The sequence below is a fragment of the Gossypium hirsutum genome, chromosome A05, assembly GCF_007990345.1.
Source record: "Gossypium hirsutum isolate 1008001.06 chromosome A05, Gossypium_hirsutum_v2.1, whole genome shotgun sequence".
NCBI lineage: Eukaryota > Viridiplantae > Streptophyta > Magnoliopsida > Malvales > Malvaceae > Gossypium > Gossypium hirsutum.
The window spans coordinates 101,062,190-101,073,549 of record NC_053428.1 but is presented as its reverse complement, the minus strand read 5'-3'; the positions used below and the strand labels follow the sequence as shown (position 1 = coordinate 101,073,549).

Here is an 11,360-nt window from a genome sequence, read left to right as displayed (position 1 = left end):
AAACAAACGATGGATATGGAAATGGGGATGGTTAACGATGAACAATGCCTAGGGCTTGGAGACAGTCAGAATGTCCAAGTTGAGGGTATAAGATGTGCCAAAAGAAGGCGAAGAGATCCAGCAGTATCGGTTGCATTCGACAATCGAGATGGTCATCAGCAACGCAATGCCGCTGCTACTGCTACTGCTACCACTGTCAAAAGAAGTTCAAGGTTTCGTGGAGTTAGCAGGTACTGCAAAATTAAATAGGTGTTTGGGGATATCTAAAATTACAGTAACCATCGAATTAATATGAAAATGAACAGGCATCGATGGACTGGGCGATACGAAGCTCATTTGTGGGATAAGCTTTCTTGGAATATTTCACAGAAGAAGAAAGGGAAACAAGGTAATTAAACTGTGTTACAAAATTGAATATCCGACACTATTGTTAAGTCAGATGTGGATTTAGAATTAGATAGTAACATTCCTATACTAAATGAATCCAGATATAGATTCGTATTCAATTATTTATTTGTTGTATTTCCCTTCTCTTTCATTATAATTTTGAATTCATGGTACTTACATGATTTTATGTTATTCCTTCCATTCATTCCTGTGGTGGAATGGACTCTTTTGGGATGGATCCCTGCAGTTTATCTTGGTGAGTGCACATCATTTAACTGCTAATTCAAGTTTCACTCATCTTTTTCGTACTAAATAACAATTGAATATTTTCAGGAGCTTATGATGAAGAAGAAGCTGCTGCAAGAGCTTATGATTTAGCTGCACTTAAGTATTGGGGGACTTCCACTTTCACCAATTTTCCTGTATGTATAATTTATAATCTCCTTTTTTTTATTTATTTATGTATACATAAATATGATTATGAGCATTTCAACCACTAAAAATCCTCCAAATATTTGAAAAACTATTTTTTTTTAAATATAATCATGTTAAACATATAGACTTATCCCATATTTCGAGTGGAACTAACTTAGTAAAGTATTATATAAACAACTGATCTAACTCGCTTGAAAATTTCTGCAGATATCAGATTACGCGAAAGAGATTGAAATAATGCAGACTCTCACAAAAGAGGAGTACTTGGCCTCATTAAGAAGGTAAGGAAGCTTTATCTACCAATCACAAAATGGTACATCCATCTAGGAGTTCATCTTTGATTAGGTTGTTTAAGAACAATCATATATATATATATTATATTTCTAAATTAGTTGTTTTATTACTCAAGGTAATTTTACTGAATAAGCCGTTGGAATTTATTTGTTACAGAAAGAGCAGTGGGTTTTCAAGAGGTGTATCCAAGTATAGGGGAGTTGCAAGGTATTTTTCTTCATTGTCTAGATTTTAGGGTTTATTTTTTCTTTTTAGTGCCAAAACTCAAAGAACTGAAGATTTCTTTGGATAAAAACATGCAGGCACCATAACAATGGAAGATGGGAAGCAAGAATAGGGAGAGTCTTTGGAAACAAATATCTCTATCTTGGCACTTACAGTAAGTTTCATATTTGGACCCCAGATAGATACATATTTGTATCTGTTGGAGCTGAGTGCAACAAATAGCAAGGTTCAACAAAAAGCTTGCCGAGCAAGAATCGAGACTTGCGGCAGAAACAAAGAAGAAAAATGAAATAAATTTTAAGCAAAGCTAAAATAGAGAGTATATGGATGAAATCTTGATTGAATTCATTCATTTTTTTAAAATGGCATAAAGCCTATTTATACAAGCTTACAACTTGACAACTTAGTTGGAATACAACTAAGTTTCATCATTATATCCACTTAAAATAAATCACCACCTACTACCACTAACAAACTTAGTTGGAATACAACTAAGTTACATCATTACATCCAAATAATAATAATAATAATAATAATAATAATAATAAAACATGTGATTGCTACATGCTAACCATTGCTTCAATACTCCTCCTTGGTTTGCATGGAGCAAACACCTAGCTTCCTTCTTAGACATTCGAACCTTGTGACATTAAGGGCTTTAGTCAAAATGTCTGCAAGTTGATCCTCAGAATTACAATGGATCAGCTTCACTTCCTGAGCTTGCTCCATTTCTCGAACAACATGCAACTTGATGCTGAAATGCTTTGTTCTTCCATGGAACACTGGATTTTTAGCAATTGCAACTGAAGATTGGTTGTCACAGAAGATCTCAGTAGCTTCCTTTTGATGCACTTTCAAATCAGCTAAGATTTTCCTTAGCCAAATGGCTTGGTTGATAGCACTTGCAGCTGACACATATTCTGCTTCAGCAGTAGATTGAGCCACCAGACTTTGCTTCTTCGAGCTCCAGCAAAACATGCCTGAACCAAGGTTGAAAGCATACCCTGAGGTGCTTTTCATGTCATCTATTGAGCCAGCCCAGTCACTATCAGTGTAGCCAACCAGCTTCAGATTTCCTTCCTTGCTGTACCTTAAACCATAGCTCAAAGTGCCTTTGACATATCTAAGCACTCTCTTAGCAGCTTGTAAATGCTTTTTATTGCAACAATGCAAGAACCTTGAGAGCAATCCTACAGCATACATTATGTCTGGTCTAATGGCAGTTAAATATAACAGACAACCAACTAGACTTCTGTAGGTTGTTTCACAAACCTTCTCAAAATCACCTTGGCTCGATAGTTTTTCTCCAACAGCAACAGGTGTTTTAGTTGCTTTTTTACTATTTTGCATGGAAAACTTGGTCAGAATCTTTGTGGCAAAGTTTCTCTGACTTAGAAATATCCCATTTTGTGCTTGAGTCACCTCCATTCCAAGGAAATAAGACATTTCCCCTAGATCAGACATTTCAAATACTTCTTGCATCTTGGTCTTGAAATCGACCAGCACTGCTCGATCTCCTCCTGTCACCAGCAGGTCATCAACATATAGGGATACAATGAGCTGTGTTTGTGTCCCTTGCTTCTTGACATACAGTGTTGGCTCACTCTTGCTTCGATCGAATCCCAAATTAGTCAAGTAGCCATCGATTCTGCTATACCAGGCCCTTGGAGCCTGTTTTAAGCCATATAGGGCCTTCTTCAGTTTGTAGACCATATGCTCTCTGCCAGCTATCTCAAACCCTTGTGGTTGTTCAACATAGATCTCTTCATCTAAGAAACCATTCAGAAAGGCTGATTTCACATCGAGTTGATGGATCTTCCACTCGAGCTGTGCTGCTAAGGCAATCAGTAATCTGATGGTGTCTAGCCTGGCCACTGGTGCAAAGGTCTCCAGGTAGTCCAGGCCATACCTCTGACTGAACCCCTTGACAACTAGCCTTGCTTTCAGTTTGTTCAAGGTACCATCAGCATTTTGCTTGGCTTTGTACACCCATTTCACCCCAATTATCTTCCTTTTGACTGGCCTTTCAACTAATTCCCAGGTCTGGTTCTTCTCAATCATGCTAATCTCCTCAGCCATTGCCTGCTTCCACTCTTGCTGAGCTTCAGCCTCTTCAAAATTGCTTGGTTCAGCTATGGCTACATGAGCTCTTTCATAAATCTCAGTCAATGGTCTTGTTCCTCTAACTGGTTCATCATCAATGTCCATTTCAGGAACATTTTGATCTGGCTCAGCTTGATCTGCTACAAGTCCTTCTGAAACTTCCTCAGGTTCATGTTTTTCCCAGTTCCAACATGACTTTTCATCAAATACCACATCCCTACTGACTGACACTTTCTTTGTTGAAGGATCCAAGATCCTATAGCCCTTCTTAACAGTGCTGTAGCCTACCAAAATACCAGGTCGAGCCCTTTCAGACAATTTGTCCCTTTTGACAAAAGTAGGTACATGAGCATAACAGATGCATCCAAAGACCTTCAGATGAGCCAGTGATGGCTTGAATCCAAACCAGGCTTCGAATGGAGTCTTCTGATCCAAGGCCTTGGTTGGAAGCCTATTTTGAATGTAGTTTGCAGTGTTAATTGCCTCTGCCCATAGTGCTTTAGGCAGATTCTTCTGAATCATCAAGCACCTGGCCATATCCATCAAACTCCTATTCTTCCTTTCACTTACACCATTTTGCTGAGGTGTATATGTGTTGGTAAGTTGATGTTTGATGCCTGCCTTATCACAGAAGGCTTGGAACTGAGCTGAAGTGTACTCATTCCCATTATCAGACCTTATGGACTTCAGCTTGCAACCTGTTTCAGTCTCAGCAGCAGTCTTGAACTTCCAAAACACTGAGGCCGCCTCTAATTTCTGTTTTAGGAAGTAAAGCCAGCAATATCTTGAAAAATCATCAATGAACAGTATGAAGTACCTGTTTCCACTTAATGACTCAGTCCTCATAGGGCCACACACATCAGTGTGCACCAGTTGGAGTTTTTCAGAGGCTCTCCAAGCTTGATTCGAGGGAAATGGGAGTCTGGCCTGCTTTCCTAGCTGACACACTTCACACACATCATCATGATCCACTGAGTTGATGAAGTTTTCAGCCAAGTCCTCTCTGACCATTCGAGCCATCGATCTGAAGTTGGCATGTCCCAGTCTTTGATGCCAAAGCTTGGATTCATCTGATGTGACTGTGTAGGCAATGTCTGACTCCCTGGTCCAGTCAACTACAAAGCTCTTATTAGCCATAGGAACTGCCATCAGCTTGGATCCACTTGGATCATTGATTTGGCATTGGTTGTCTTTGAACACAACAGAATAACCTTTCTCCAGCAACTGAGCTATGCTGAGCAGGTTTCTGTCAATTTCAGGCACCAAAAGCACATTTGAAATCACTTTGGCACATGTGGGGTGCATATCAGCACATCACCCTTGCCTTCAGCTTGAATAAAATGTCCATTTCCTATCTTGACTTTAGTTCTGCAGCTTCTGTCTAAAGACTTGAAGATTGCAGCATCAGGTGTCATGTGGTTGGTGCATCCACTGTCTAGAAGCCAACCAGATGAGAACCTTTCTTGAGCAGCTGAGCATAACACAGCAAAGACTTGCTCCTCTTGGTCACTGTCCTCCTTAGCTACTCGAGCCTCAGCTTTCTTTTGTTGAAACTGACTCTGCCTTGATTTGGCCTTGCTCTTGCAGACTCTCTCAACATGACCCTTCTTTTTACAATGCTGACATACAGCATCTGGATTGAACCAGCATTTTTCTTTTGGATGACCAGCCCTTCTGCAGTGCTTGCAAGTCTGACCCTCTTTTCTTGCAACATCAGTCCTTGGCTTGTCTCTCCAGGCCTTCTTGCCTTTGTAGGCAGTGTTTGTTCTTGCCTGAAAGGCACCTTCTTGATGCTCCTCCAGTCTGCTTGCTCTTCTTTGCTCTTGAGCATATAAAGCATTGATCAACTCTGTCAGGGAGATGGTGTACAGGTCCCTTGAGTCCTCGAGAGATGAGATTTTTGCCTCATACCTCTCGGGCAGAGTTGCAATAACCTTCTCCACTATCCTAGCTTCCTTGAGCTGCTCTCCAAGGAGCCTTATGCTGTTAACCACAGCCATAATCCTGTCAGAGTACTGCTTGATAGTTTCTTCTTCCTTCATCTTCAAATTCTCGAAATCTCTCCTTAAGTTCAGCAACTGTTGCTGCCTTGTCCTCTCTGTCCCTTGAAACTCCTCTTGCAACTTGTCCCAGGCTTGTTTTGGTGATTCACAGGCCATAATCCTTGTGAAAATCACATCTGACACTGAGTTCTGGATGCAAGACATGGCTTTGTGCCTCTTGGTCCTCTCATCAGCATGCTGCCTGATTTGAGCCACTGTTGGATTGCCTCTAAGTGGCTCTGGTTCAACATCTGAGTTGACTACCTCCCATAGATCGAAAGCTTGTAGGTAGGTCTTCATTTTAACCACCCATATGTGGTAGCCTTCTCCATTGAAGACTTGAGGTGCAGCTGGTGAAAAGCTTGATGAAGCCATGAATTTGTATAACAGATCCCTTAAGAAATAGGCTCTTGATACCAATTGTTGGAGCTGAGTGCAAAAAATAGCAAGGTTCAACAAAAAGCTTGCCGAGCAAGAATCGAGACTTGCGGCAGAAACAAAGAAGAAAAATGAAATAAATTTTAAGCAAAGCTAAAATAGAGAGTATATGGATGAAATCTTGATTGAATTCATTCATTTTTTAAAATGGCATAAAGCCTATTTATACAAGCTTACAACTTGACAACTTAGTTGGAATACAACTAAGTTTCATCATTACATCCACTTAAAATAAATCACCACCTACTACCACTAACAAACTTAGTTAGAATACAACTAAGTTTCATCATTATATCCACTTAAAATAAATCACCACCTACTACCACTAACAAACTTAGTTGGAATACAACTAAGTTACATCATTACATCCAAATAATAATAATAATAATAATAATAATAATAAAACATGTGATTGCTACATGCTAACCATTGCTGCAATAGTATCTAACACTTACACCCGAGTATATATCTCATTAACAGGCACCCAAGAAGAGGCTGCTCGAGCTTACGACATTGCAGCAATAGAATACAGAGGGATCAATGCAGTGACCAACTTTGATTTAAGTACTTATATCAGATGGTTAAAACCTAATGAATCACTGCCAATGGCGGTAGAACCTGAACCAGTGATATTACCAAGCCAAGCCAGCACTCCGGGAGAGGAATCGAAGCCCTCAGTTAACCACTCTTCTACTGCAGATTACTTGAACTCTTCACCAAAACAAGTTGTTGAAAGCAAGATCCATGTGATGAACTCCAACAAGTGTTCATCAACTACGGCACTAGGCTTGCTCCTTCGATCTTCCATATTCCGAGATCTGGTTGAAAAAAATGTGGCAAATGTGTGTGAAGATGAAAGTGGTAGTCCTGATGAAAATGAAGAGAAGAACAAACACTTAGCAGGTAATGATGATGAGTTCTGTGGGCTGTTTTATAATGGAATCGGTACTGAATTCCCATTTTTTCGCTCTTCTATGAAAGATACCATGGAATTGCAAGAAAGAGGGTCCTCTTTCATTTAATGATCAACCATAACCAGCATCGTAATAAGAATATATTAAAAAAATTTCAAGTTTATCTATGTATTTCAAAATTTTTTGAGGGATATTTTCTTATACCAGTATAGATGAAATTAGGTACATCTAGTTTTGGGTGCTTTGTAAATATGAAAAGTTGTAAATTAATTATAATTAGCTAAAATTGTGGATGGATTGCTAGTAAAATCTACAATTTCTTGTTAAAAAAAACCGAGTGATTGTAGTTTTGGTTGAGAATTTGTTCTATATTGGGAAAGAAATATGATAACATCTACAATACATTAAACAAGAACATTTTTAGAAACACAACTTTGATGCAATATGATACCATAATTATGAATCATCATAATTCGCTTTCAAGTCCATTATGTTTGACCCAATTAGTGGTCTCATGATCGTCAATTAATCATGCCATTAACATGAAAAAGAGCCTTCTTTTATCAGTTTTAACAATATTTAACTTGATATGGTTGTTAAGTGAATTGGCTTTAGAGCATATCTCAACATATATCTCCCAGTTGCATTAAGACTATCTCTAACGCATGTATCCGAAGAACTCTTTCGCATAAGATGTCCAACTCTTTCACTTTGCAATTGTGTCTTTAATAAGATAACAGTATTTTGAAAGAACATACTTCGTTTATATATAGTTGATAAGTTCATTATCAAGTTATGGGTATCACAACAAGGTCCAAATTATATTTATAAGGCTTAGTTTTGAGCTACTGGTCCAAACATAACTTTTTGTTAAACTTTGGCCTGCAATGCAATAGGAAACCAGCAGCAAACCAACATGCAGACCAGCATCCAAGCTAAACTAGAGGAGCAGTAGCATTTTGTTTATTTTGTTCATATGTAACTTTCATAGTTGCTTTGTAATTTGGCTTTAAAGTTAGTAGGATTTGTTGATGATTTGAATTTGATGTAATGGTTGATATGTCAGCTTCTTTTGTGTGTAGCTTAAGTTTTAGTCATGTTAGTGGTAGCAGTTATACATTAGGTAACTGTCATATTTTATTGTAACATATATGTTACTTTTGCTAAATGAAATGAATGAGAAGCCAACTTCATTTTTCTTCTTCAACATTTTTGTTTTTGATTCTATTTTCGTTGGTTGTTTCTCCTGCAAGTCTCAAGTCTTTGAAGCTCAAGCTTCTTTCATTTTTCATTCAGATTTATTGCTTTGTTGCTCTAGCTTCAGACAGAGCTTCATACTTCATTCGGATAATTTGTTACTAAACCCCAACAAATGGTAATTAGAGCCTGTCATCTTTGAGGGTCTCTGCTGTTGGTATATTTCTTTATGGAGAAAACTTAAAGAGAAAGAAGTTGAAGTTGTTGTTTTGTTGCTGTAAGATGACCTTCACACCACCACTACTTGTGTTTGCTGGTGAGAACTACCACATTTGGGTAGTGAAGATTAAAACTTACCTGCAAGCACATGACCTATGGAATGTGGTCAAGAATGAAACTGAACCAGCTCCATTGAGGGCCAATCCCACCATTGCACAGATTAGGCAACATAGTGAAGAGTGTGCCAAGAAGCACAAAGCAATGGCATGTTTGTAAAATGGAGTATCCGATGTGATTTTCACTCGGACAATGGCTTGTGACTCACCAAAGTAAGCATGGGAAAAGTTGAAAGAAGAGTTTATGGGGTCAGGCAAGATAAGGTAGCAGCAACTTATCAACCTCAAAAGAGACTTTGAGAACTTGAAGATGAAAGAGTCAGAGACCATCAAGAAGTACTCTGATAGGATAATGGCCATAGTCAACAACATTAGGCTCATTGGTAATGATTTAGTGAGAGCAGAGTTGTTGAAAAGGTTATTACAATTCTCCCTGAAAAATTTGAGTCAAAGATCTCCTCTTTAGAGGACTCGAGGGACTTATCAACCATATTATTGTCTGAGTTGGTAAACTCTCTATATGCACTTGAGCAGAGGAGGGCCAACAGGTTGGAGGAGCATCTAGAATGAGCTTTCCAAGCTAAAGCCAAAGAAAGCTCAAGTTCAAGCTACCAAAGGAATAAACAATGGCTTGACAAAAAGGAGAAACTAAAGAGGGATGCTGGAAAGAAGAAATTTCCATCATGCATTCACTGCAAAAGGTCCACACACATAGAGAAGTACTGCTGGTACAGGCCAGATATCTAATGCAGAAGCTGCAAACAGTTTGGTCATGTTGAGAAATCTTGTAAAAACAAAGGAAGGTCATAAACTCAGCAGCAAAACTAAGCTCAAGCTACTGAGGATGTTCAAGCTCAAGAGGAGCATGTTTTCTCTGTATCTTGTTATGCAATCTCAAGCAAAATCAGCAAGAACTGGTTAGTTGACAGTGGTTGCTCTCACCATATGGCTTCAAATGAAGGGTTGTTCAAGAATCTTGACTGAAGGTTTACGTCCAAAGTCAAAGTTGAAAATGACAACCTCATTAAAGCTAGAGGCAAGGGAAATATAGTGATCAGACACACTCAGGTAACAAAATAATCTCATAACAAAGTAATCTCAGATGTACCTTTCGTGCCTGATATAGATCAAAACCTGCTTAGTATTGGCCAGTTAATTGAGAAGGGTTATTCACTTGTTTTTAAGAAGAACTCTTGCATTATTGAAGATCTATTTGGTCAATAATTAGTCACAGTAGCCATGACTGAAAGATACTTTGTGTTGAACATGAATCAGTTAGAAATGAAGGCCTATACTAGTGCTACTGACACAGCTAGTTTATGGCACAAGAGGTTAGGCCATGTTAGTTATAAATCACTTGGTCTGCCGCACAGATTGAATTTGGTTGAGGACATGTCTAGAGTTGAAGTCAGCGATAATGTTTGTGAAATTTGCCAACTTAGGAAGTAGACAAGACTGCCTTTTCCAGTCGATAAGGCATGGAGAGCTCAAGACAAGCTTGAATTGGTTCATACTGACATTTGTGGACCAATGAAGACTTCTTCTTTGAATGACAGCAGATATTTTGTGCAGTTCATAGATGATCTAACCAATTTCTGTTGGGTCTATTTTTTAAAGCAAAAGTTTGAAGTATTTGAGGTATTTGGCAAATTCAAAGCTTTAACTGAAAACCAATCAAGCTGGAAGACCAAAGCTTTGAGATCAGATAATGGTGCTGAGTACTTGTCAGATAAGTTCCAGAAGCTGTGTGAGCAAGTTGGAATTCATCATCAGCTAACAACAGTATGTACTCCTGAGCAAAATGGAGTTTGTGAAAGAAAAAATTAAATAGTACTTGATATGGCCAGATTTCTGTTATTTGAATGCAAATTGCCAAGTAAATTTTGGGCTGAGGTTGTGAACACCTCAGTGTACTTGCTCAACAAGTTGCCAACCAATGTAGTTAAAGAAAAGACTCATTTTGAAGCTTGGCATGATATCAAACCAACAGTGTCACACCTAAAGGTGTTTAGTTGTGTCTACTATACTCTCATTCCAACTGAGAAGAGAACCAAACTTGAAAAACGATCTGTGCCAGGGATTTTTGTTGGTTACAGCAGCACCAAGAAAGCCTATAGAGTGTTTGATCCTTCAACAAAGAAGATCATGGTGAGCAGAGATGTAAAATTTGATGAAGGAAGAGTGTGGAACTGGAGTGATACAGATGCAAGTCTAAATGAAGAAGATCAGCTAGACATCAATCTGAAACTAGCTGAAGAAGGGCCAATTGATGATAATTTTAATGATGAACTTGTAAGAGGCACAAGAATCATTACAGACATTTATCAAAGATGTGATGCTGCAATAGTTGAGCCTTCAAATTTTGATGAAGTTGCTAGAGAAGAGTGTTGGAAAAGGGCCATAGAAGCAGAAATGTTGATGATTCACAAGAATGACATTTGAGAATTAGTTGAAAGACCAGAACAGAAGAAAGTTATTAGTGTAAAATGGGTATTTAGAGTCAAATACAATGTTGATGGCTCTTTAAACAAACACAAGGAAAGACTTGTGGTGATAGCCAATAGTATGGGATCGACTTCATTGAGACCTTTTCTCCTGTTGCAAGATTAGACACAATAAAGCTTTTGTTTGCCTTAGCAGCTCAAAAGGGTTAGAAAGTACATCAGCTGGATGTCAAGTCTGCTTTTCTGAATGACTTCCTCAAGGAAGAAATTTTTATTGAACAATCAGAGGGGTTCAAAGTTCCTAATGAAGAGAACAAGGTCTACAAGCTAAAAAATTCCTTGTATGGTCTGAAGCAAGCACCAAGGGCCTGGTATGACAGGGTTGATTCATACTTTCTAGGCTTGGGTTTCGAGAAAAGTGTTAGTGAACCTACACTTTATGTGAATGAGTCAGAACATGAAACTCTTCTGATTGTCTCACTTTATGTGGATGACTTACTTGTAACTGGAAGCAAGGGAGAGCTGATTGATGAGTTCAAAGTGTAG

At 38.5% G+C, this 11,360-nt stretch overlaps 1 protein-coding gene across 1 annotated transcript; it reads left to right on the top strand.

Annotated features, from left to right (window-relative positions):
* LOC107960970 (AP2-like ethylene-responsive transcription factor At1g16060) lies at positions 1-6,946 on the top strand. The gene is made up of 8 exons (XM_016897216.1): positions 1-230; positions 306-388; positions 635-643; positions 721-809; positions 1,030-1,103; positions 1,273-1,323; positions 1,419-1,495; positions 6,405-6,946. The coding sequence occupies exons 1-8, from the start codon at positions 10-12 to the stop codon at positions 6,944-6,946; spliced, it is 1,146 nt and encodes a 381-aa protein (XP_016752705.1). The 5' UTR covers positions 1-9.
* Positions 6,947-11,360: the final 4,414 nt, after the last annotated feature.